Genomic DNA, 27,789 nt, shown 5'->3' on the forward strand with positions numbered 1-27,789 from the left:
TGCACACTTGGCAGCCTCGCCTTCCTGGAAGCCTCTTTTCGCTTTCGCCTCATTAAAGGAACTGCGGAAGAGAACGGACTCAGTTAATGCCGGGCTTGAGGGAAGCTCTGCGCCTTTTCCTCTCTAACGCTGGGTTCTTTCTAGCGACGTCACTCTCTCAGAGCTATGTAATACCTCCCAATAAAATGCCTCCTGAAGACGATAACAATAAATCCCGAAAAGAAATCCGCATAATCTACCTCATCCAGGTTATATACTTTCCGTATATTAGTTAAGGATCAGAGTCTTCAGCCCTTCCACAAAAACCAGGGAACTCATTAAGTAAGATACATTTTTGTTAACTACACACTCACAAGAGTCATTGGAGAATTCCACCAAATTCCATTAAATTCTGGTACTTCGCTCAGTAAATAGCCATGAAAACACCACAGTACTTAGAGCAAATCCTCAATCCCTTGCTAACACCTTATATTACAACCATCTAATTACCATGTTTTGCAGTAACCTTGTGCGACTTCCACAGGTAATTAGAACACCAGAGCTTTTCTGCAGTAATCCAGTAAGGACCTCTTAACTAGAAAGGATTATGCGCTACTAATATTGTTGTGCCCACGTGTTTTCTGCAGTTAATTGTTTCCATTGATTTTTGGCAGTGCTACAGAAATGCATGCAGCTGCATACACTGTGACACTTCATGAGTCAACTCTGAAGCAAATACATTCCCTCCACCCCCATCACTTCCTCTCTCTCTGTGCAATTTTTTTCCCCCAGCAATCAATATCCTGATGAGAAAAAAGAACCTCATATCACTTCAATTACATATTCTTTATGTGAATTCGGGATGATTTCTCTTTAGTTCCTCTCTAGGCAAGCAGGTAGACATCTAAAGTGGTTGTAACTTTCATCGTCTCTTATGGAAAGCTCAAAAGAGAGGAATGAGAATTGATGATGGTTTCTTCTTGTCACAGTTTTTCTTAGCTATTCCGAGCAGCATGTGCTTACAGGACAGGGACCTTGTTTTTTTATGTTCGAATCTTCAGAGTCCAGAACATAGTACGTGCTCAATAAATGCCCATGGACTCAACATGCACTTATTCTGCCAGTGCTTTATCTAGGAAGCCCTCAGTCAGTGTTTGATGAATGCTTCCAAATCAACTGAAAATGCTTCTACAATAATATAACAAACAGATACCTCAACATAAAATTTGAGGATTAGAGTTATGATTATATTTATGGATAAGATCTTTGTTAAGGCAGTCACTTATATCAGATTTAATATTACACACACACATACACACACACACACGCCTGCACACACAGGTATAAGTTCCTTTTACCCAGCAGTTGCCACTCACTGGCTCACTGGGTTGATTTCCCTCCATCCCTCTCTTCCTGCCTTTCTCCTTGTCTTTTCTCCACGTGTGTGTTTGAGCATTAAGCTGGGAGAGAATCTGGACACAGACCCAACCAATCGCCACCTAGTTATAAAGTAAGGACTTGACTTCTTGCCCAGGCGTCTCTTTCTGTGCCATAACTAGGTTTCACAGAGTCTTCGATGGTGAAATAGCAGCTCTGCTCTTGGAGAACCTCTCCCAAAGCTTTCTATCATAGCACATGGGGAAGGTGGTATGACATAGTGAAAACATCCTGGGTTTTGCTGGCAGAGAGATTTATTTTTGAATCTTGGTACCACTTTAGGAAATTATTTGGCCTCTCAGTCCATTATTTCATCAGTAAAATTAGGATAATAATACCTAGTGCACAGAGAGAATTGTGACATCCAAGGAGACATGCCTGGATCTTAGTAGGTTCTTAATGAATACAAGTTTCTCTCTATGCACTGCAGCCCCAGAATGCCTTGTCCTTTAGCTAGTCAGGGCCCTCCTGATGAAAACCTCTCTTCCCTCCTGGAAGAAGGAGGTGACCCTGAGACTCAGCTGTGGCTGGAGCAGGGGCTCTGGTTCAGCCCTGCTGTCAGGCATAGACACAGGGAAATTTATGATATGCCTACCCTCAGCGTAATCATATTACAGTCCTAACTGAATACACACCAGGCTGCAGCAATCATGCTTTATGTCTAATTGACTGGAAAATAATGCTCACTTGTTCTTCCCATCAGGCTTATATGGAGACAGCAGACATCAGCTCATCCCTGAGCCCACCTGCAATCCTCCCATTGCCAGCCCCCTCCCAAGACCTTCCCCTCTTACCTGGAAAGTCCATGATATTGCAGATTCTGGTTCCATATAACGGCCTTTGAGTAGAGTATTAATCATATGCTGTTTTTTTGCTGCAACCTGGGTTACTAAAGTCAAGATTTGCCCAAGGCAGGATCTAAACCTGTGTTCCTCCAAGAATCCCCATATTTTCTCTCCATTTTCATTTTACCGTTTCATTTTCATTTTACTCCATTTCATTTTCATTTTCCTTATTTGTCCCATATTTCTATATCCATGTATGTATAAGATGTATATCTGTTTTCTGTGTTTTTATTGGCATGATTTATGGAAAAGAAAGGTAGATCGCTCTTATACTGAGTAATTAAGTCTACTACTTTATCTAAAACCAGGCCCTGGAAGAGAATATCTGGTCAATTTATCAAAGCATAAAACTTTGAATAGGGGCTTCCCTGGTGGCGCAGTGGTTGAGAATCCGCCTGCCAATGCAGGGGACACGGTTCGAGCCCTGGTCTGGGAAGATCCCACATGCCGCGGAGCAACTGGGCCCGTGAGCCACGATTACTGAGCCTGCGCATCTGGAGCCTGTGCTCCGCAACAAGAGAGGCCGCGATAGTGAGAGGCCCGCGCACCGCGATGAAGAGTGGCCCCCGCTTGCCACAACTAGAGAAAGCCCTCACACAGAAACGAAGACCCAACACAGCCATAAATAAAATAAATAAATTAAAAAACTTTGAATAAACAATTCTTACAAGGAAAGTTTTTCTTTTTTGTCCCCCTATCAAAATCCAAGCTGGCTTTATTTTGCAAAAAAAATTGACAAGCCGATCCTAAATTTCACATGATAATGCAAATAATCCAGAATATCTAAAACATACTTGAAAAAGAAGAAAAAAAGTTAGAGGACTCAAAGATCCCAATTTCAAAACTTACTACCAGCTATGGTGATCTAGCCAATGTGGTAATGGAATAAAGACAGACATATAGACCAATGGAACAGAACTGAGAGCTCAGAAACAAATCCTCCTATTTATGGTAAATTGGTTTTCAACAAGGGTGCCAAGACCATTCAGTGGAAAAGAATAGTTATTTCTTTTTTTAAATTTTATATTGGAGTGTAGTTGATTAATAATTGTGTGTTAGTTTCAGGTGTACAGCAAAGTGATTCAGTTACACATATACCTGATTCTATTCTTTTTCAAATTCTTTTCCCATTTAGGCTATTACAGAGTATTAAGCAGAGTTCCTTGTGCTATACAGTAGGTCTTTGTTGGTTATTTATTTTAAATATAGTGGTGGGTACATGTCAATCCCAAACTCCCAATCTATCCCTCCCCCACGAAAGTTTTTCTTTGTGTTATTCTTTATCCAGAGCACACTGTCACCAAATGGAAATCATTTGGCTAGATGTTATTAATATTATAAAATCAAGAATACTGCAAAGTCAATTTTTTTAATACTAAAGAATCGACACCAAATTTTTCTGCAAGCCAAAATCATTGTTTATGTTTCTGAGCTAAGCATCAAATCATCTTAAAGTATTTCATGTCATCAGTTTTTTGAAAATGAAGATTATAGTATTTATGTTGAACAGTAGTTAAAAATAATACCTTAGAATAGAAAATGGAGATTCTTATAAGACAATTAAGCTGTATTTTGTTTTCTTAAGTGGTGAACTAAGAAAAAGTGAATAAAATAATACATAATAGTTGATATTTAGGTTTTTCTTGTTTACTTTGGACCCCAAGTAATGAAAGCTTAATTACAACTTGTACCTCAGAAAGCTTTGTGCTCCCTTCAAACACAGGTGATCAGTCCCTTGAAGTGAGGGATGCAGTGATTTCTTCAGTCACAAATTAGTATCTCTCTCACTTTATTTTATTATTCAGAAAACCAACTTTTTTTAAAAATCACAAAATTATTTTCACCACGGTGCTACCTACTGAACTTATCTTGAAAGCATCTCATCCCCACTCCTTTTTTTAAGAGAGGGTCACCTCTAATCTGACTCCTCCTGTGAAAACAGAATGAAATTATAACAGCAAGTTTATGTAGGAAAATACAGGCCACTGAATCCACACTGAACTCGTTTTGATAATCTGGCAAGAGTGGGACAGAACGAGCCAACCCCAGCTCCCGCCTGCAGCGTGGTGTGGGTGGCCACCTCTCAGGGCAGCGGCCAACTGTGCCTTCCCTGGCCTTTGCCCCACTTTACACACTTGTGCACCAGCTGCCCCATCGCTTGTGATCACTGCCACTGCGTCCCCGAAATCCTCTGGTCTTTGTCTCTTCTGCTGCTTCTAAAAGGTGCCACAATATGTCTGCAAACTCAAGTGTCCTCAGTAGCCAACTGGGGAGTTCATGGACTGACCAAAAGGCATCCTAATTCCGACGCAAAAAAGTGACTCCATCCTCAGCGCAGGTCACCGCGTGCTCTTTTGTGCTGCGTCGGCTGGCTGGTCAGTTTCATCCAGCCTTGCCTCCTGTATACCACCCGGTCCCCTGGCCAGGTCAGCATCCTCTCACAGACGTCCTTTCCGTGACTCCACTCCTGGGTTCCCCTGTCAGGCATGCTTTCAGCCTTGCTCAGAACTGGGTATCCTTCCAGGACCCTGGGAGACCCACCTCCTCCATGAAGTCTGCCCTGACTTCGTCTGTCCACACTGAGGGTCCCCTCTCTCAGCCTTGATCCTGCACACAGTCATTTCATTGTTTTGTGTCTCCCTGATCAAATCCTCAGTTCCTTTCAGAGAAGAAGGAGAGATCATATAACTTCTGTATGATGAATGATATCCTTTCATGGTTCCATATGCATTAAAATCGGAGCTCTGCGCTAAATATCTGAGCTCTGGAACCAGACTGACTGTGTTCCAATACTCCTATGTTCAAATACCACACAACTACCATTCCACAGCTGTGTGAAATTGGGCACCTTCCTTAACCCTTCTGTGCCTCAGTTTTCCCACCTATCAAGTGGGCACAATACTAATATCTACACTTAGGGCTCACTGAGACAGAATAAGGTGCTTGGAGCAGCGTCTGGCACGGGGTCAGCTCTCAGCACATGTGGGCTGCTGCTGTCATTGTCACTATCATCGCAATTAAAAGAGCGATGTCAAATGCCATTGACTTGGCTTTTGTTAAAAACTGAGCTAGAATCGCCTGTGGAAGGTGCCTTTTCAGAGTCGTATTTTATTTAGTCACTTGACAAATCCTTATGAAACATGCCTGCCCACATGTCATTCTTTCATTTTTCTTTGTTTTATATTTACTTGCTCATTTAATACTTCCCAGTCATGTTTGAACTGATTAAGACAATAGTGCATGCAGTCAGGATAAAAATCATGCGCGTTCTAAATTTCACTTTACAATGTCCCATTTTGTGATATTCTCCCCAAGTCCATATCGAGTCATGGACTGCCTCTGCAGTGACTTTAGAACAATCACACAAATATCAGGTCCTTTTTAGCAGTGTGTGATAGACATTGTTGATCGCCCACACAGTTTCAGTTCCTCCTTACTAATAACAAAACCCTACTTTCCTTCAGCAACCCACCTCAACCCTAGGCATGATCCCTCTCCTGGACTGAGTAGTATTGGGTCCTGGTGATGATTGCACACCTTTGCCACTTATCCTTTGAAAGCCCAACCTTAAGCCAATCCGTGCATGGTTTCTTCTCTGGACTGCTACAGGTTGATCCAAGGAGACTTAAGAAACGTTTTTCACTGTAGTTGGAGGAGCAATCTCTTTGTCTCCATCACTCCCCTCACAAGGGACAACCCTTTTGTGACCATGGTGGAAGCCAGTTTGTGGACAAAACTGAAGTATAGAGGAGGGCTAGAGAAACAATGCACAGCCACTGCAGGAGCCTGGATTGCATGTCATTCTTGAAGCCACACGTCATTCTTGAAGCTAGGATGGCATGAGGATGGCGGTGGGAAGACCATGGACTTCAGAGACAGAAAGACCAGGATTAGAGGCTGTTTGGGGGATCTTTCTGCTTGTGGCCTGGCCGTGTGAATCATCCTCTTGGTCATCATTCCTAATGTTAAGAATATTAATATTATTCCTAATGCATTAATATAGTCCATAGAGAATAATGAGAATTAGAAATAAGGTATGCAAAGCTAACAATGGCTGCTTAATAAGTGGTAGTTTTTATTATAGAAATGGGCCCTGTTGCTCCTCTGTCCTGTATCTAATATTGCCTCTCACTTACTGTTTTTGTTCAATTTTTGTGATAATTCACATTGTGATTCAATCCAGGGCAAGCAGTTTTTACCCACCATTCATATCATTGTCCCAGGTGTGGTTATTTGGAAACTTTAGCATGGAGATCTGAAAGTTTCAGACACAAAATAATTTTTATGAGTATCACAGTTTGAGGCTTATTACACCCAGTTTGTAAAAAAACCCAAAAAGATAATAATTAACAAAATAAAATTAGCCAAGTTATTGAATGGTTTTAAATTAGTTTTTTAAAAAGCACAAACGTACATATAAACAAACAAAAACCAGCATGTAATGATGCTTTCATATGAACTGAAACAGAAATCATGCAAACCAGCGTGGTGGGGGGGGTAGTGAGAGCAACCTCCCCGGGACCCCTCCGTGTTCTCCCTCTCAGAGGCCTCCAAGGTCATGAGCAAACCAGAGGGCTCCGTGGAACACAGTTTGGTAACCGCTTGCTCAGAGCGGAGAGACAGCAGTAAGAAATGCGTGCGTGTCCATATGATATTCATTTCCTGTGGGCACATCTGCAGCAGGATTTACCAGACTTCTCAATGCTTTCTTTTGTTAGAACTACTGCCAGAATCGTGTTCTGTTCCGAATGACATTGTTGGTTATACTCACTGACGTATGCGCGTAAGCCGATCTGAACAACAACACTGTTTACCTCAAGGGGAGAAAAAGAGACAGTGAAGAGCCGGGCTCCACCATGAGTAAACCTGTCTTCCACGCGGTGCAGCGGCCTCCGCCAGCCTCTGTCCCACAGCCATGGCTTCACTCAGCAGACGCTGCCCACCTGTGCGCCGGCCGTGTGCCAGCACGTCGGGTGAAGAAGCGGCCCGCGCCCTGCCTGGAGGGGTCACGTGCTGCTGGAGGTGGGCAGGAGGGGCGGCAGGAATCGCACGCCGCGCCAGAGAGGAGTTCTGATGATGGGCTAAGATGGAGAACGATGCAGCCAGCTAACGAGGAATCAGAATGTTCCTCTGTCTCGGTCACACCGCATCTGTGAAGAGAAAATCCATTTAAAGAAGGAAGCCGAAGCTTACTGAAAGCTGTTTTAAAGAAGGCAGTGAGGGACTCGTGCTTGTTTCAGTGTTAAACGCTGTAGATGCGTCTTGGAGTCTTAAATACTCTGCAACCAGAAGCAGGAAAGCCTCTGAACCAGGGCAGATTTTCATCCTGGCTCTTCTCACAACCTCTGTGACCTTAGGAAGGTGGGCCTAGTTGTCAGACAGAGGATATGAGAGCCTCCCTCTGCATCTCCAGCCTCTGTCCCTTCCTCTGTACAAAATGCCATTGATGGCACCGTCTCTCCCGGTGGCTGTGAGAATTAAACGGGCCAACCTGTTGAGGGCGCTTCGCAGAATGCCAGAGACCACCTTTCTTTACCTCAACAAAGACCACCTTTCTTTACCTCCTAGAGTTTTGGTTTTCTCGTGAGAAAAGTGAGCGGAGGGACACAAGCTGATAACCATGGGCCCTGGGAGCTTGAAATTTTCTTGAATCTGTGAGATCTTTGCTGAGGAACGTACCCACTGCTTGCTTCCAGGTTGAACTTGTGAAGGCCTCGGGGGTAGTTCAAGGGCACACATGGAGATTGCTAGAATACTGTTTTAAACATGCCATAAAATGTGCACTAGAGAATGTGAAACACAGGAATTATTTAGGGGATAGCTCTTGTTAATTTGGGATGGCATAAGTCTTGTTCTTCCCAAGGCAGAGAGGTTGAATTAGACAAATCCCCCTGTGCACTCGACAGCAAGGGCGCCCGGAGCATTTTTCCCATCGCAGTGGATCTCACCGCTCGGGCCTCATGCTCGGGGCTCAGTGTGATATGGAACCAGCAGTGCCCCCAGGTCTGTGGGGATCATGCTGCCTCCGAGGTGAAATGCACAGGATTGTCGCTCTGGAGACACAGGAGGCCCTCAAGGTCATGCTGCCGGCACGCAAACACTGCCTCCAGGCTGATGTGACCACACGGCACTTTCATCCTCTGATGCCCCATGCGCCTGTGACTCTGCTTTCAGCCTTTGAGTCACCTCCTTCCAGTTTGCTTACTCTGTCTCTGAGATTTTTCATTTCAAATGTCTTGTTACCTTTGGAGACTGCTTCTGTTCCCAGGCTTGAGTTTTAAGGGTTTTAATCAGGTCCTCAGAGAAACAATTAGATGTCATGGCCACTGAATAAATCCGTTGAATTACCCTTACATGAATACAGGCTGTTGGAGAAATTGTCTAATGATTTGACAGATGCTTTTAAACTTCTTGGAGCAGACAGACAGGCTTCTGAATGTTCTCAAAGATAATGTCAGAAGTTCGGAATCAAGCGTGGACCCTGGAGAATAGGCTAAATTAAGAATGGAAATACATGGCTGTGGACACATTAGCAAATATATTTGGGTAAATTCTGAACTTACAAGGTAGTCATCAATTATTTGTAAATTTATCCAATTATTCTTAAACTAGGCTTATCCTTATTTTAGAGCCCTTGAACTATCAATTCAGTTGAGATAGTGAGACAATGTTTTGCAAATCTAAACTCTGCCTGTTCCCTGGAGATCAGAATGCAATCTACCTTGTCTGTTTCTTGATCCTACAGGCCTATCATCTGTTTTTTGATAGGCTTTCCTCTTCACTGTTTCACCAAAAGTTACTGCACTGACTGATAAATTCTTCGTTAATGATCCACAGGTCAAAGGCCTTGATGGGATCCTCCGCGTTTAGTCAGCTGTAAAGCTCAGGCCCTCTGACTGTTCCCCACATTGTCTTACAGCAAAGCTGCCTGCCTGAGTGTCAGCCATTTTTTTTTTTTTTTTTTTTACAACTGAATTACTTTAAATTTATTTATTTATTTATTTATTTTTGACTGTGTTGGGTCTTCGTTTCTGAGTGAGGGCTTTCTCTAGTTGTGGCAGCCGGGGGCCACTCTTCATCGCGGTGCGCGGGCCTCTCACTATCGCGGCCTCTCTTGTTGCGGAGCACAGGCTCCAGACGCGTAGGCTCAGTAGTTGTGGCTCATGGGCCTAGTTGTTCCGCGGCATGTGGGATCTTCCCAGACCAGGGCTCAAACCCGTGTCCCCTGCATTGGCAGGCAGATTCTCAACCCCTGCGCCACCAGGGAAGCCCCTCAGCCATTTGTTTTTGTTGTAAAGCCTGGCGTTGATTCAACTACCACATCCAGTTTCTAAAGTGTGTTCACTGACGTTGCAAAAGACCCATTCAGAATCACCACTCAAGAACCTGGGACTGATACAGGCCACCCGCAGGAACAGCTGCTGTCCAGGTGCTTCTCTGTCTGGACCAGGTGATCAGAGACTTTCCAGGGTCTGGCGGAGAAGCCACAAATAAGCCTGCAGCCTAAGGGAAACTGAGGTAGGGCAGGTACCCATGATGAGCTGTGTACACAAGGGAAGTGGAAGGGCTGCACCTGGTGGGACATAGTTGGTACAGAACAGAACCACCAGCGACATGCGCACACTCCAGTGCAAGGAACAGAGTGCATAGGAATAGCCCCAGTTCTGGGCTCCACAAGATGACCATGGGCATCCAGGTGCTACCTTTAATACTGCAAAAGGGCTTAAAGGAAAGTGTCCAATTTCCTTTGAGAAGCCTGCACAGTTTAACTGAAATGTCAAGTTGCTTTGGGCAGAAATTGTATCAGCTCAGTCTGACAATAGTAGTTAACTCAGGCTGACCTGAATCCTCATTAATAGTAGCATGTGTCTTTGAGTTAGAAAATGAAAGGAAGAAAGGAAAACAGAAGAGAAAGAGAACTAGAGAAAATTACTTAAATATTGTTTCTTTGGCAGACAGACAACTTTCAAACGCAGCAGTTTGAAAGGGAATGTTGATTTTGAAAGGATTTAAAGAACTGGTGTAGACTTTTCTCCCAGACTAATTGAATTATAGGACAGCTATTACACATCTTTAATTTTTTTAATTAATTAATTTATTTATTTTTGGCTGCATTGGGTCTTTGTTGCTGCACATGGGCTTTCTCTAGTTGCGGCGAGCAGGGCTACTCTTTGTTGCGGTGCACAGGCTCTAGGTGCGCGGGCTTCAGTAGCTGTGGAGTGCAGGCTCAGTAGTTGTGTCTCGCGGGCTCTAGAGTGCAGGCTCAGTAGTTGTGGAGCACAGGCTTAGTTGCTCTGCGGCATGTGGGATGTTCCCGGGCCAAGAATAGAACCCGTGTCCCCTGCATTGGCAGGTGAATTCTTAACGACTGCACCACCAAGGGAAGCCCATGCCTCTTTAATTTTTATGATTCAAATAAAAGCTGTAAATTTCACAAATGAAAGAAACTTAAAATAATAATGTACCCCCCTTTATTTACAATTGGAGAAATTCAGACCCTGTGAGGTCAGATGAGTTAAGTCACACAGAGGGTCCTGGCCCTCAAGTTCTGATTTCCAGCGGGTGCTTTACCCCAACCCAGACCTCCTCATCTGACAATGATACACCTACTTCCTACAGTTTTCCTTACATCTGTTTCCTCCTCTTCAATATTTAGTCAACTTACTAGGTTCTCTACTCCAGATACTTGGCAAGATTGACCTTAGGCATTTGCAGCCACTGAAATATTTATGTGGATGGGCACCCACATTTTACGTTGGATTCAGCCGGGTGGTTGCAGACACAGCCAGCCCGCCCGCTGGGACAGCTCGTCTGCAAGACGAACATGGATGTGGAGCTCCAGCAACGGCAGACACACATCTCACGGAGGCTGCACCCCAGGGGTTGGTCGGGTGCAGCCTCTGTGACTGGCAGCCTCACACCTAGCTGTCCATCAACCCTGCTTGGCGCTGGGTCCACATTTCCCCAGAGCATCAGCGTGTGTGACAGCTTGTGGCCCCATTAGCATGGGGTCCTTGTGCTTTCATTTTTCAGGGACACTTCTCCCCTTTGCTGCGTTACATTAAAGACAATAATACCGTGTCCTTCTCTTTCCTTCAACATTAGGTCTGTGTCAGGGAATTTTCAGGTTTACAAAAGCTAAATCTCTCACCACTAAGATAAAGGTCGTAAGATGTGAATTAAGAACATGGAGTTCGGAAATGCAGATTGCAAAGATGAAGCAAGCATTCCTGGTCCTTCTTAGCAGCCAGTATTATAATCATCTGTTTGCTTGAGTACACCTCAAAGTGATAAAGGTTATTTTTCCCAAAATTAAATTCCTGAGAAAGACACACCCACTTGGTAAAGAGTTATTCCATCTTTTTGGGTGAAGCTTTGGTGTTACTTTTCAAAGAAATAAAGATTTCTTTTCTATTCTTTAAATAATAAAAGCTAAAAGGCGGAATCAGCTGCAGTTTAAGAAAAATCTGCTTTCTAATCTCACTTTTGAACTCACTTTTGAACAGGAGTCAAATCTCACATCTGCTATTTTTGATGTTGAAGTCTTATCAAAGAAGACAGGCCAGATTTAGATAGGAGGGCTTGTTAAATGTATTTTTTCAATAACATCATTTATTTTAGAGGCATGCAAGTATGGTCTTTCCAAATTATAAAAGTAACTTAATGGATTATATGTAATATGTGATGCATCAGATGTAATAAGGAGTGTTCTTATATGATATATCAGATATAATATAGAGTGTTCTGACACGTGAGTCCCTCTCTTCTAGAATGACCTTATGTAAGCTGCTAGAAATCACATCCTGCCCTGAACAGCTACCTCTTTTCTGGTGCCATCTCTCCTATGCCTCTGTGGTTTTCTGCCATGTTTATGGTATACTCTAATATTGTAATGTTTAAGAGTTTGGATTCTGGACTGTCTTGGGTTACAGTCTGAGGCCCCACCACTTCATAGGTATGTAATCTTGCTGGGACTCACTTTCCACATCTTTAAAATGGGAATAATAACAGAGCTTACCTCAAAGAGTCAGTATAAGGTTTTAATGAGTTAGTGTATTTGAAGCATATACATCATTTACTGGTATAATTTAAGAGCTCAAAAATATGATCTAATATTCTTATTCTTTTTGTACTTATCTCTATCCATATTTTAACTCCTTTATTAAATTAAGGCTTCTTGAAAGTCCTGTATACTCCTAAAGAACTTTCAAATTTTCTTCTCTCCTTTCCGTCCCCAGCCTTTGCTCTTCATTTATTCATATATCGTCCCTCATCTGGGTCTCAGTCTTCCCAAGGGCCATCTCTGCCCTAGTCACTCCATCCTAATCCCCTCTTAAGGTCCATTGTTCTGGTCAAGTAATCCCCTAATTAAAAGCATTTTGTGGCTTTCCCTGGCCTTCATGGCCTTATTTCTTCACCAGGTGCACCTGACCCTCGCGATCAGCCTCTCCCCTCCCCGCTGAGCTTGAACTTTGGCCTCTCACTCCACACCAGGCCTCTCTCACCTCACTTCTCTGTCTTCTGCTTGCTGATGCCCTCTGAGTCTTCCTCCCCCAGGCCCCTTCGTCCATGAGTGGTCCACTAATCTATGCCCAGGCGGCTTGTTAACTCTGACTCACACACACCTGAGATCCTACCCGCAACCGAGCTTTATGAAACGATGCAGGGGATGCAGGCAATGGAAAGCCTCAGACAAACAGAGAAAGATGCGGGGCAACAGGTGCAGCTCCCCAGGTCCCTGCTTCCATATTGGACTTGCCCCGCTTCCCAGGGTGGATGAGGTGTCTAACTCCTCCTAAAGCCGAGCGCATCTGAGACATGAAGTGTCTCTAGTTTGTACCCACAGAAAGTTATATAGCTTACATGACATTCTCCAGGAAGCCACATCTTGTAGATCCTGGGCTCTATTATTTACAGGTAATCCTTACCCAGGGATATCCTGCTAAGGGTATCCCAGCAACTCCAGTTGACAAGGAGATTAGACCAGGAGCCAGCCCCGTGGGATGACTCTTGGGAAAGGGAGTGAATGAAAGCAGGCTGCTTTAACCCCTTGCTTTCAGAAGTACCCCCTGTCACAGAATTCATCTCATCATACTGCAGCCAGTTAGCTGCCGACACCTAAAGCCCCACCTTACATGTATTATCTCTCCTAATCGTCTCTGCTCCTCGAAAAGGTAGATATTATAGTCTTCATTTTACAGATAAATAAAGGTGCACAAAGAGGTATTTGCCAAGATTATACAGCTACAAAGAGGAGTGGCCAGATTACAGCAGAAGTCTGTATGATTCGAAAGCCCTTTCCCTTTGGTTATTATTCATATGAATATGACTGTTGGCATTAGAGTGAGTTCTTTGATGGGTAGGATTCTGTCTTACTCTGTACGTCCCACATTGTGCAGGCTTATACCTCAGTAAATAGTGAATGAATGAATCAATGAATGAATGAATCAATGAGCTAGTGAAAAACAAGTGAACAGATGCACTGTTTTATTCCCGTGACTTCAGGCAAAGATGTGTTATCTTACATTTATATAGCAGATGGTCTAGAAATATTTATTGAGCCAAAATTTTTTTATAAAAGGAAAAATTTTAAAAAGAGGGGTGCATGATAGATTTTTATTATCTCACTTTTCAAAATACTTATTTATAAGGGGAAGGAGAGCCAGACAACACACCATAACAAGAAAGCATCGGCTGGCATTGGGTGGTGAGTCTCGGGGTGATTTGTGCATCCTTCTCTTCGCTTATCTGTGTTTCCCCAAATTACACTGCATTGTACAAGAAAATATTTTTTCTAAGGGAAGTCTGTTTGCAAGCTTCAGTTTAATTAAAACAACTGCTCTAAAAGGAAAATAATATTGGTGATATCAGTGTTCAGGCATCACTGTGTTCTGTGCATCATGTGACAGAGGCAAATAGGAAGGACTCTTGTGACAGTTTAGGAAAACTATGAAATATGTTCAATTCAATAGATAATATAAGTAGTGTGATTACTTTAGTCATTCAAGTCCCTCTCACCATTTTATCATTAGCTTGGAAGGTGTATTCAATTCTCTGTGATTTATGAAACATCAGGTGAAAGAACCAACTGTTTCAAAACTTCGGCATTAAAATCTCTATGCCAAGAACTTTTACCTAAATTTACCTGAATTCCTAGAGAAATTAGTCATTTGTCAGTCTTGCTGCCTAACAAATTACCACGAACTTGTGGCTTACATCATACATTTTTTTCCAGAAGCTAGAATTGATCTTTATTTAATCTATCCATCCATTGTGTGAACTTTTTTTTATTATTGTGACAAATAACACATAACATGAGATCTACTCTCTTAGCAAAGTGTTACTTGTACAATACAGCATTGTTAACTGTCAGCACAGTGTTTGACAGCAGAGCTCTAGAACTTTTCCAGTTTGCCTGACCAAAACACTATACCCCTTGAACGGTAACTCCCTGTTTCCCCCTCCCCAAGCCCCGCCAACCACCCTTCTATTTTCTGTCTCTCTGAGTTCCCTAAGTATCTCATATTAGTGGAATCACACAGTATTTGTCTTTTTGAAACTGGCTTATTTCACTTAGCATCATGTCCTCAAGGTTAATCCATGTTGTGTAGCATGTCACAAGGTTTCCTTTTATATGGCTGAATAATATTCCATTGTATGTATGTACCACACTTTTTTTATTCATTCATCTGTCCATGGACATTTAGGTTGTTTCCACCTCTTGGCTATTATGATAACCCAAAAGAAATGAAGCCAGTTCAACAGTATTGCCAAGGATGGAACATTTTCTGTCTTTGGGATGAAGCTTTGTTTCAATTAAAGTGAATTACCTTTAATATTAAATCCTGGACAATTATATCATATCAAGTTGTACAAACAAACATCAGGCTAGAAGCTTAGGAAGTTTTTAACTTCTGGGAGGTTTAGTAATAACTCCCAAAGTTTACTGCCTGTGATATTCTGGTTTATTATCCCCCCAAAATGTATATGCATTTGCCTTTCATGTTTGAAAATTATTCTGCTTGGGTGTTACTGTTTGTGCAACAGGACTGGTACAGTAGGACTATAAAATTGGGATTCATAAAGCACAGCCATTTTAACAATAAAAAATAAAATTATAAACCTACGAAGGGATTCATGAGATCATTTTACTGAGTTCTTTTATTTTTATTTTTGTACTTTTCCATATAAGGAGATTCTTTAGACTTTCCCATTTGTTTTAAGACTTAAAAAATCACATTGCCCTAAATCAAATTAAACTTGGACATATTTTCCCTATATAGCTAGTAGAGGTAAAGATTAACTGTTGAATATCTTTCTGGTAACAATGAATCATATATTCAGTGACATATTAATTGTCTTATTATCAAGTTGATAAAAAGCAATTTGTTGGATCCACAAGCATCATTTTTCTCAAGTAGAAGGGCAGTTTTAACTGAGAAGTTGCTATGGCCTCATCTTGTGCTGTTGCTTCTTCATAGGGGGGACATGAGGGTGACATCAGAGATCACCATTTGTCCTCCGGAAAATCCACATGAGGCTAATTAAATTTGCACACCACCAACAAGTGAGGGTGGGACCAGACATTGATTGCATGAGGAGAACATGCATGAGGAGGTCCAGACAATACAGACCACCCTGGACACATAACTGAGACGCAGATAGCCGCGCAAGACTCATGTATCCTTAAATGTAGTAGCTGCACCCAGCATCATGGTTATTCACGTAAGATAAGCATGTATATTTCATGTGTATATAGTCACAGTGCACTTTCCGCTCACAGTTTCTCTTCCATGCTAATTTTAGCTTCTTGCTTATTCACATTCAGTACTTTCATTTTAATTGGTCCTCATGTCCAATTGCACTTCTCTGTCTTCAACAATCTCTGTTTATCTTTGAAAGAGTTTAATCTCTGATTTAGAGTCCATTCTGTTCATCCTATAATTTGCCATTTGCATTTCTTCAGTTCAGAGTTCTTTACGTGGATCAGCCACTTCTATATTTCCTAAAACCTTTAAATCTTTTATAAGATAAAGCAAACATTCAGGATGCACAAAATGCACACAACACAAGGAAATGTATGCTCAAAATGAGTGCATTGACTTTTAAATATGTATGCCTTACGTTAAATTCAAAAGAAGTGAATTCATTTAATGTTACCTGTATAAAATCTTAGCTTAATTGCAGAAAAAGTTTAGATGTTTAGAAATGCCTATAGTTATTATAAACATTCACAGAGATTTCCAAGCGGCAAGAAAGATACCAACCATGTGGTGGGTCTCACCAGTAGTTCACACTCTTTTTTTCTGTTTTGACCCACCAGATGGGTTTTGTCCAACCCCAAGCCATGGGTATGCCCATTGTCCGTGCATTATTCCTGTAAGCCTGAGCACAGCTCCAATTTTTAATCTCCCCGACAAGAAAACATACCAGAATGCAACTGCCTTAAAGTTTTTATGAGTTTTACCTCTTACACATTCTACTGTATTTTTTAATTTGCAAATTTTAGTACCTTATTATTAATTACAAGCTCCTTTTGGCATTTATCACATCTGAATTGTACATCTCAGTGAATCAGGTTAAAGAAGCACTGCACTGAGTTTTTAAACTGGGTTAAATGAAATAAAGAATGAGAAATGGTCTCAAGGTGCAAAGTAGCTTACGGATATAAAATTTCAGGACAGTTTTTAAATTGGTTATTTTTCTACCTGGAGACAATTATCCAACCTGTAATACCCAAATGTAATAATGGTTCTGCTTAAAAATACAATTGGTTAAACTATTACTTTACCCAAATACACAGAATAAATCTGTCACTTCTTTAATTATTAAGAGAGAAGAATTATATCCATTAAATTTCTTAAAAAGTAGGTATTTTCCTTTAATTATTTTAATCCTTAGGTTTCATGTAAAACTTTGGTTTCCGTTTGGTGTTGCCTCGTAGGGTTATCAGAGTTGCTGAATCCAAGCATAAAGAAAAGTACAAAAGTCGCCATGAATAATTATTACGCCTTCTTAATTAGAGATCAGTGATACAGGGACTTCCCTGGTGGCGCAGTGGTTAAGAATCCGCCTGCCAATGCAAGGGACACGGGTTCACGGGTTTCTTTATCTGTTTTTAGCCATGAGCATCTATTACTTTGTTGATAGTTTAAGCAATATTTAGAATATTTTTCTCAGAAATTTGTACAGCAAATGTGCATTCTGGTTGTCCTGACGTATGCTCTGTTTTCAGTCAGGTGGGCAGAGATGAGAAAGTTTACCTCCTCTCAACCTTGACAGGTAGAGCGCTGGTGTGGCTAGAACCCCTAAGACAGAGCTTAGAGAGGACAATTAGGCCAACGTGGATGGACCTCCTTGAAGGAAAAAAGGAGGTAAATGCAGGTGCAAGATCAGCTAAAGAAAGAGCTGCTATCATTTGTCCCAAATTGGGAATCACCAATTTTCTGTGATTAAAATTCCTCTATCTTTTTCTTACATTTTGATAGGGAAAAAAAATCATTCTCTTGGCTCCACCTGCTGAAACCTAAGAGAATTTTAAACAGATGTACATTTTCCAAATTGCCAAAAGCTCCCCCAGCATCTCTCAGCACGCACAAAGCAACTGAACGAACATGCAGCCTCCAGTTTTAACAGTGAGACAAAGGCCTTTGCTCTTGAACTTCCCACCAGTGCAGCAAAAAGGGGTGGTGACAGGCATCTTCCTCTGGAATAGCTGAGTCCCCAGTTCTCAATGTATTTAACCATCTTTAAAATCTGTATTGAACAAAATAATATGTTTAGGGTCATTTTGGGAGGTGCAGAAGTGTTTTTTCCCCTTATTAAAAATTCTTTCTATGCAGAGAAGAGTACTCAGTAAAACATAACAATCAATAAACCAAATCTTACAGAAACAAAGAAAAGCAAAGCATTCTGGGTCTTTGTAAGTTACAGTGTCAGCCAATCTTATGGGAAACAACTGGTGTCCTTTATCAATGTCACAAAGTCTGTTAGGAGGGAAAGCCAGTACTGTGACCCGTGTTCTGACGCCTGTGTGTCAGAGTGTGAAAGACAGCGAAGGTCACAAAGGGACTTCAACCTCTCCTTCCCTTTGCAGGAGAACCATCAACACAGCATACTCCCTGTGAGCATCTTAAAACGACCGTAAAATGAGGGACCCAAGTAAGCAAGGCTAAGACTTTCTCTACAATCAGTTGGATTGTGTTTATTGATCAGTAATTAAATGTTTGCATATTTCTTCATTTTGGCTGCTTCCAGATTATCCTCATTATCTAAAAGCAGTCTCCTCTCTCATGGGCAACTCATACCCTGTTATTTATGACAGGGATTTTTCAGTTACTTGTGGTTGCTCAAGGGGACAGAGGTCAGGGGCTTCAGCCGCTGTGTAGACTGAGCACCCCGCCTCGACCTCTCTCCTCTGTGGAGAAGGCGATCCTCAGGGTAACAGCAGGAAACTAAAGCATCCATGCACCAGGAGGTGAACCACTGAGGTGGGAGATTGTCCCTTGGACCTGCCTTTCTTCAGGATGAGAAAATAGGGCTTCCACTGTGAGGAGATTGTAACTAGCTGGCAGTTGTGTGGGCTTTGTGGCCCTGATATCCATCTGCGGTCTCCTCTCTGCATCCCTCTCCCGCTCTCCTTGGGTCCATGAAAAGATCATTGAGCATCACTCAAAATCAGACTCAGTCAAGGGACTGACAAGTGAGGAAGAGAATCAAGAAGGCAGGACAATTCCCTCTCTCCGACGTAGCAACAATATACCCAGGACAAAAGAAACCAGCTTTTCAGACATGGTTTCCTGTTCTCACTAGTTTGGAGGAGCCAAACAAAAGATCTAGAACTGAAAGAGCTTCACTTAACTGAAAAGAATATAAGCCTAGATTTTATTTTCACAGTTTCAGAAAAGTGAGCTGTGATTCCTGATTGGGAGAGCTACCTGAAATATCCGGCATCTATCTACCTCTTTTCCCTTCTGTGTTTCTCTTTTACTACTATCATCTTTATTTTTACGTCTTAAATCAAATCTGAGGCAGCATTATCATTTTGAAATGTGACTGCTGTAGGGCTGTTAAAAAGAGGGTCATTTGGCTAAAAACTGATTTCTTGTGAACGGCGATTTTAGTATCTGTCTTAAAACCTGTATTCGAATGATGCTCTCAGAAGGACATTCTTGGATTCAAGGTCAAAATGGCCATGTGGATCAGTCCTTCATTAGGAAAAGGAACAAAAAGGGACGCTTACATTTATTAAGCACCTGCTGTGTGCTAGGTAACACGGTAGGTGCTTTCACATGAGTTACTTTGGCAACAGAGTTTTCTTCACATGCAGTGAATGAGCGATCTTCGGTATTCTACACATTTGTTCACTTTATTTATCCATACCTTCCTTTGGTCCTCAGAATTCCTAACAGCACAGTTTCCAGAGATGCACTGAATGATCTGACACATCTTTGAATCCACCTGGGTGCTATTTTTACATAGAATAAATGTCATTTCTATTACGTGAAGTGAACTAAATTTTATTTCAATCCTTCTCCTCGGGAATGAGTGTCTTGTAGCAGGGACCCAGATTTACAAGGTGGAGATTGACGGAAGCCTCAGCCTGACTTTACACCCTCTGATTTGTGAAGTGCAGTCAATGCCCTCATCCCAGCTGCATTCTGCGCTGCCTTCTTCTAGCATAATGGTCGTCGAATGTGCTGAAATAAACCTGGCGCGTATTTCATTTGAAAGGAGAGAACTCAGGGCTGCTGTGGTTACCCTTCTCCTCTCACAGGATATAGTAGATCAGAACATAAAGAGAAATAGCCGAGGATTGGAGCTGAGGGACTTGTCACTGTAGGTCACAGTAGGTGCCAGGCATGATGCTGAGATCTTTGCCAAAATTATCTCATTCAACGCTCACTTCAACCCTGAAATGGAAGAATTCGCTTTATGTTGTGGGTGAGGAAACTAAGACTTAAAGATAACTGATCTTCCTAAGACCTTGGACTCAGAAGTCCTAACACTGGGCTGGGCTCCAGCCTCCCCGCTGGAGCCCCATAGGCTCATTGCACTGGTTGCATAATGACACAGTTGCCTGCGAAACAGGCAGTGTAGACGTGTGGTGGGCCATAGGGAGCTACAAGGGACATTCTGTGAACACTGGTGTTGTCTTTGTTAATTGTACCTTGACAGATTAAGGCTCTGTCCTGCCTGCCCTTTAGCAAACTGTTTTGCATCTGTCATCTGTGAACCCATTAAATATTTAGCTGATACTATCTTTGAAGGTAATCGATTCCTTACTTTATCAGGCACCAACTAATGCAGTTCTTACCTTTATTTGTCCTAAGCCTGCTCCCTTCAATCAATCTAGGATCTGGTGAACTAGTCTGAGGTTACGATATCCACCGTCTTTATTTTCAGAGACTTGGGTTGTTGGACTGTTGAAATGTCTATGGATAAAATTTTTAATCCTCTGAACATTTATTCACAATTAAACTTTAGTTATTAATATTATTATTCAGATAATGGGTGGTGAATTCTAGTAACCTCTAGACTTCCACCACCTACTTAACGGGTCCCAGAATTATAGAGTAGAACTCATATTTCTGCAGCCAATGTGATAAACATGGAGGAAAAACAAAATCTAGCATTTTAGTTCAGGCACCGTGAAAATTATTATAGGCCTAGCATCCAGAAAACAAATGAGTAGGTAAAGTAAGTCAGGTTTTGGGGAAGTAAAAATTTGAATAGAAATTGGAAATGTAACCAAGACACTCAGTATAATTTTTCAGGCCTCTAGCTCTATCATCAGAAGCACCATCCCTGGAACATAGATAGTTCCTGAACGTGTGAATCCTTATAAAAATTCTCAAGTAGGACCTTCTACAAACGTAGGTATATGTCTATGGCTTGTGGTGTGTCCATACGTATGTCTTTTGGTATCTGTGCATGTGTATGCTTGTCAATTTAGAGAGTTCCTGTGTGCTTGAATCCAAAGGTAACATCCTATATCTCTTTTGATTTCCCATGAAAGGGAGGTATTATTTGTGCAGCTCTTCCCCTCTGTGGTCACATTGGTAGGACCTGGCAGATGGGGAACTGTCCCTGAGCCCATCCTTCTTACGGGCAGTAAAGGGGCACCCGTGAAGCTAGACTTACGACCTCACTAGGAAAACAGTTTCACTTCCCCCAGCGTCACTGAAGAGAGAAATGCTGCTGTAAAATCCGCCTTCCCACACTTTTTGCAGTGCACGGTCACAGCGCAGGGAGCCCAAGGTGAAGTAGACCGCGGGCCAAGTGTTTGTAGGCTGAGCCCCTTTCTACTCTCCGTTTTCCAGTGTTGAGGCAGTGAGGAAGGGCAGGTCTTCACTGAGATGTCGTGTCCAGAAGGAAGCCGGGTGAGAGGAGGAAGAGGAGACCCAGCGTTTAGAGCAAGGGGAGGTTTGTGCCTAGATGGGTGGCTGCACTGGATGTTCAGAGAGCATGTGAGTCAGTTCCCAAGGTGACCAAAGGCCCTGGTGTAAAGTGATAGACTCGGTCTCCTGCAGGCCATTCAGTGTTCACACACTCATGAGAAAAAGTGTTCGTCCTTCAGTCTCTTCATCACTGAGTTTGAACTTCATGATCTGGGGCTGCCCACAGCCCGTAGGTCAGTCTCCTCGCCCCCAACGACGAGAGTACCTAGAAAGCCAGTATCTTCAAGATGGCAAACCCAGCATAAGCTGTAGCTTCCCCTCCCACACAGACCCATAGATAGACATGATGATGAAACACTAGAATGAAAGAGACAAAATGCACGGGAGCTGGCAGGGTAAATCCATGTATCTAGAGAGAAACTAAAGTCTAGAAAATGTGTGCAAAAGCTCTTCTTAGGACAGTAGGATTAGAACACAGGTGCTCCATGTGCCTCATGAGACCGTATGGGAAAAAGGCACAGGCCATGAGTAAGAAATTTACAGGAAAAAAATACTTACGGCCTTAAAGCTAGGTAAAGCTGCTAAACCACACTACAATCAGGTGTGTGTGTGTGTGCGTGTGTGCATGTGTGCGTGCACCTTGGGTGTCACTGTCTCCCTGTGGTCCAGCACTGTGTCTGGAACCTACTGGTTCCTTGGTAGATTGCTACTGAATACATGGACAATTTCCAGTTCTGGTAATTCAACTAGGGGGCCTTCATGGAGCCTTCCAACCCTGAAATCCTTGTTCTAAATAGCAGTGGAAATAGGAGTCAAATAGATAGGTTAGAGTTAAAATATAAATGTAACACCATGCATTTAAAAAAATATAATGATGGAAGGATTTGTCATTAAAAGTGATCTGTTGTGTAGACATACAATTCTAAATGCCTAAATGAGGATTGTTTTTTAAGAGAAAAGAGGAACTGGGCAAAGGTCTTCTGAGAGAGATATTTTAAGAGCTAAAAGCAGAGGAAAATCTCCCAAAGTCAGGAGAGAAAACCCGGATAGAGAATTTTTTAATAGAAAAATTGGAAAAGTCTAACACCAAACAATTCCTTAAACAGGAAATTTAGACAATGCCAAATTAAAAGAATAATAGAACACCATTTTATCTAATTACAAAGTATTTTTAAAATGTGTGGAGACTTCCCTGGCGGTCCAGTGGTTAAGACTTCGCCTTCCAATGCAGGGGGTGTGGGTTCAATCCCTGGTCAGGGAGCTAAGATCCTACATGCCTCGGGGCCAAAAAACCAAAACAGGAAACAGAAACAATATTGTACCAAATTCAATAAAGACTTTAAAAATGGTCCACATCAAAAAAAAAATCTTTAAAAAATTTTTTTAAAAAAATTAAAAATTAAAATGCATGGAATATTCCATTTTGTCAAGGATGCATGGAATCAGGAACACCACTGAATGGTGTATAAACTAGATCAACTTTCTGGGGGAAAAATTTGCTAATATATCAAGACCCTTAGAATGTTCATACATTTGGACAAGCAATTATATTGTTAGGAATTTATCCTAAGAAAATTCTAGATATATAACCAGAATTATGTTCATTTTTGTTATTAAGGCATGTTTTGTAGTTGTGAAAAAGTTCAACAGGTGTTGGGCTCATCAGATTATGATATACTGTTATGATGAATATTCTGCAGCTACTAAAACCCTTACTGTAGATAAGTATTTAATCATATGGGACACATTAACTGAAATGATACTGGAAAACAATATATACATTATGAATACAGTTATGTAAAAATCTACACACAAAAATGGGTTAACTATGGTATTTGTATGCTGGTAGCATTATGGGTATCTGTGCTTTCCTGTGTTTTCAAATTTTCTACATAATCAGAAGAGAGTTATGGGGGGCTTGGGGTTTTTGTGGGGGGAGGGTGGATGCTAAGGGTTTAACTGGGGACTAGGTGGGATTCAGAAAGGTTGATCAGCCCTCACCATGTCACCAAAGGATGGACTCAAGAGGCAAGCGTCCCAGACTAAAAAGGAAGGAGTGATCGTTTGGTGCTTTGAACAGATTCCCTCCCTATCATTTTGGGTGGAAAAGAATAGCTTCCAGACCAAGTGCCTCTAAGGTCTCTTTCTAATCCCCTTTCAAAAACTTCTCATCTCATCCTTAGCTGAGAGCTGGAGGACAGAGCAGTTCCACTTAATATGTAAAAGCTGAGATTCACGTGGAACCTGCCTCTGCCCAAGGGGAAGAACTGTATTTGGATTTTAAGTCTTATAACTTTTTCCTGTTCACTGAGCGAGCGGGGGCGACACCATGACCCAGGGAAGCAGTGCACACAAAGAAGGCAGCAGGTTACAGTGGAGGGAGGGGCTGAGCGGGCATCACCCAGACCCAGGGCACACGGGTACCCAGAGCCCACTGCTTAGGGCCTGAAACACTCACATGAGGAAAATCCGTGTAAGTTGTCTAGTATTATTGTTCTACATGCAAGACTGGTCTTAGAAGCCTTTTAAAATTTATTTTTCCTTTTCATTTTTTTTTTAACAAGTAAATAATCATTGCTTCGTCTTAGAATTGTAGTGCCCTCTGTGTATATTTTAATCCCCATTTTTATCTGAGAGAGTAGGCTATTGCTCAAATACTGGCACTAGGAAAAAGATGTTGGCAATGCTGTTAGGCTGCCCTTCTAGGAAATCCTATATCTGAATATATATGCTAAATTCACTATAAAAGGAAATTTTGAAAAAAAACTAAACATACTCTGCAGATTCTAATGAAGTAGACTTTTACGCATCATACAAGTCATACAATTTACAAGTCCTATTTCAAGGGATATCTCCATTTTATACTTTAACAGTTAGATGCCTTTATTTTATCCAACACATACACAGTTGGATAAAAATCTCATTTTACTTTTATTATTTTCTTTAATTAAAAACAATAATAATTTACATTTGACTCTTGAACAGCCAGGTTTGAACTGTGTGGGTCCCCTCACATGGCTTTTTTTCAGTAAATACTACAGTACTACTTGAGCCGAGGTTGGTTGAATCCACAGATGTGGAATCGCAGATTCAAGCGCCGACAAGTTATATGTGGCTTTTCAATTTTATGGGGGTGGTGCCCCCAGCCCCCGAGTTGTTCCAGAGTGAACTGTACATCTCAAAATGAGAAATTTTATCAAATCCAAAGGATCTCTTGACTATGGATCAAATGGTATCTGACATCTTCATGTTCTACATATAAGTGTGATTACTGACCATTGGGAAAATGTTTTTGATTCCTTCCAAAAAATAAATACAACTCAAGCCCAAAAACTCTGGTTAAAAATAGTCAGCCTGCATAACAAGTTGGTCTAAAGGTAACAATAATACATAATTATAATAAAAGACAGATTTCTAATAGGCAGTAGTGTCGGGCTTACTGTTAACAGTCTTAGCTATGAGTGGAGGGCCCAAGATGTAATTAGCCTGTCCCAGGAGAAGTTTATCGTACATTGTGAGGTGCTGCCAGAGCCACGTCACTGCCCTTCAATCAGAAAGTGGATGAGAGCAGTTATTCTCAAATGTCCCTCCAGGGGACAGTGTCTGAGGGACATAAGACCTCCTCTTCAGCCGCTCAGCAGAGATAAAGGCTTAGACTCTTAAAGCATCTTGTGAAAAGAGTTTCTCTGTCTACCTCACAGGGTTATCGTAGCTATCACAAAGCATTGTTCAAATTTAAGATGTTATCACTGACACAGACACTAATACTGATTTGCCAACAAAAAGCTGTGAACAAGAATCCAAGTCTCCGTGGGTTAGGGACACTGAAGGACACTCCCTCCCACCTCGCTGTGGCCATGAGCACATCTGACCCTCTTTATGTTCCTGCTCTGCACCGTCTCGTCCCCTGACGGCTCTTGTGGCGTCAGGACCCAGATGGATCCTAACACAGCACCGCTATCACGTTCCTGGGCTGTTGGCCTTACAGCCCTGATAATTATCCAAAATTATCCTGTGTTTTTATGTCCATGGTGATTTAAAGGTCTTTCCCCTACCAGGACGAAAGATCCCTGAGAGCTGGGCCTTTGCCAGCCAGGCCTGTAATACAGCCTCGGCACACGGCGTCTAGAGCTCCTTAGGGATGTAACGCACCCCCGGTGCACCCTTGTCCGATTACAGCCTACGGTTTTCAGCTTGTCATTCCCTCGCTCAAGAACCCAGAGTGGCTGCCTGTTGCCTACAGTTTCTAAGCCAGATCTTTGATCAGAGCGCCCGGCCCCTGATCCAGGCCGGAGTCCCCACCGCCTTTCTGCCTCCCAGGCCACCTCCCGCTGCCCAGCCCTGCCATCAGGGATTCACTTTGCACTGTTTCCGTTTCACTGTCATTGGAACAATGCGTTTCCTTCTGATTGTCCTCAAGCCTTTGCTGCCCAACCAGAGTAAAAATCCTTTAGGTACACAGACCGTGTATTTGTTTTTTTTCCCTCTTGAGACACCTTGTACATAAAATCCCTTAAACACGGCGTCAGCAAGTGTCTGTTGACCGACGGACTTAGACACAGCATTTGGGTTTATTTGTTTGTTTGGCAGGAAGAGGTCAACAGCCTTCGGCCTCCAAGAGCGTTTTCTGTTCATAGTGCAGCCGTGATTTTGAAGCAACCAGCAGCAAGTTGCCACCTACACACAAGGAAAAGGAATTTCTGTACATTAAAAAAAAAAAAAAAAAAAGGCACTGCTGCTTTCGATGCAGCCCAGCTATATTTCATGCCAGTGGCATGTTGGAAATAAAGAGAAACAGTGGAGGCCCAGAAAATGCCTCTGGTTCTTGCCCATTTCTGAATTCTCTGTCAGCACTGACATCTGGCGATAGAATCTCACTCCAACAGCCGTTATGTAAGGCGAGCATCAGCGGCGAGGTTGCTTTCCCATCAGATGAGCCCAGTCTCCTCGGGGTGTGTTTGTGCCTCACCGGGAGCTCGAGACACGGCGATGCTCACAGGCTCCTCCGAGCGGTTTAAAAGAAGAGTTTACATGATGGACCCAGTCATTGCAGCCGTGTCTCTAGGTCAGGTCAAAATCTCCCGAAGAGCTTGTTAAAAGACAGATTACTAGTCCCCAAGCCCAGAGTTTTTGATTCAGCAGGTCTAGGGTAGAGCTTTGTAATTTGTATTTCTAAGAAACTTCTAGATGACACTGATAGTGCCAAGGTGGGTCTCTCACTTTGAGAACCACTGCTGGGAAGGGTGGCAGAGCGGAAAGTCCTGGTGGGTGCAGAAGGGCCCGGGAAGCCTGGAACTCTCCCAGCCGCTCCCCTCGCAGTGGGTGTTCTGGGTCAGCTCCAGAAGCACTGGTCCCTGTCAGCAGGCTGTGTACACACATCCACCTGCTCCGATGTGGGAGCAGCAGCCCAGTCAACTGGAGGTGGACCAGGGCCTGGGCAGTGGGGTGACCTCTTTGTCACCCCCTTCTTAAGAAGGAACGGTGTCAACTTTCCTTTGGAACTAGCCAGGCAATTCCCCCTGTTTCTGTAAAAACTTTGTGGGAGACCCTTCCTTCAGTGAACATAGAACTATCATTACTAACCAAATCTCATCTATGTCTAAATGAAAAAGAATTTATATTATTCATATTAAAAAGTGGTACATACCCATTGAATAAAAATACAGCTAAACCCAGAAATAGGACTTGCCTGGCGGTCCAGTGGTTAAGACTCCAAGCTTATGTATACGTTTTAGCTGATTCACTTTGCTGTACCATAGAAACTAACACAACACTGTAAAGCAACTATACTCCAATAAAAAGTTAAAAAAAGAAAAAAAAGACTCTGAGCTTCCCTGGTTGGGGGACTAAGATCCCGCACTCCGCGCATGGCATGGCCAAAAAAAAAAAGCAGAAATATACATAATCCCACTACCAAGAGAAGGTAACTGGATATTTGCAGATCTTTCAAAGCACTCTAAAGGTTAGGAAGACAACAGAATTAATTCTGTTGAGTCTTCCAGCCCTGCAATTCTCTGATTCAAATTCTCTTTGCCTTTTGTGATCTGCTACATTGGATTCTGTGTTACCATTGGCAACGTCCTCATATCAGTGAATGACAGGTCCCGGAGCTACTCCACCTCCAAGAA

At 42.4% G+C, this 27,789-nt stretch overlaps 1 protein-coding gene and 1 long non-coding RNA gene across 17 annotated transcripts in view; one reads left to right on the forward strand and one right to left on the reverse strand.

Annotated features, from left to right (window-relative positions):
* The window catches only part of PRKN (parkin RBR E3 ubiquitin protein ligase), a 1,297,158-nt gene that overhangs the window by 899,394 nt on the left and 369,975 nt on the right, over positions 1-27,789 (forward strand). The window contains exon 10 of one of the 16 annotated variants that reach the window (XM_082475581.1): positions 2,120-2,382. The exons of the other annotated variants lie outside the window; for them this stretch is intronic. Coding sequence (XP_082331707.1) covers positions 2,120-2,250 — 131 coding nt within the window. The 3' untranslated portion in view covers positions 2,251-2,382. Of the gene's footprint in view, positions 1-2,119; positions 2,383-27,789 lie in introns of those variants that run through there. 16 annotated transcript variants of the gene reach the window in all.
* The window catches only part of LOC309667324, a 448,292-nt gene that overhangs the window by 167,370 nt on the left and 253,133 nt on the right, over positions 1-27,789 (reverse strand). The window lies entirely within an intron of this gene.

The sequence above is a fragment of the Balaenoptera physalus genome (assembly GCF_965194825.1).
Source record: "Balaenoptera physalus genome assembly, chromosome: 9".
Classification (NCBI taxonomy): domain Eukaryota; kingdom Metazoa; phylum Chordata; class Mammalia; order Artiodactyla; family Balaenopteridae; genus Balaenoptera; species Balaenoptera physalus.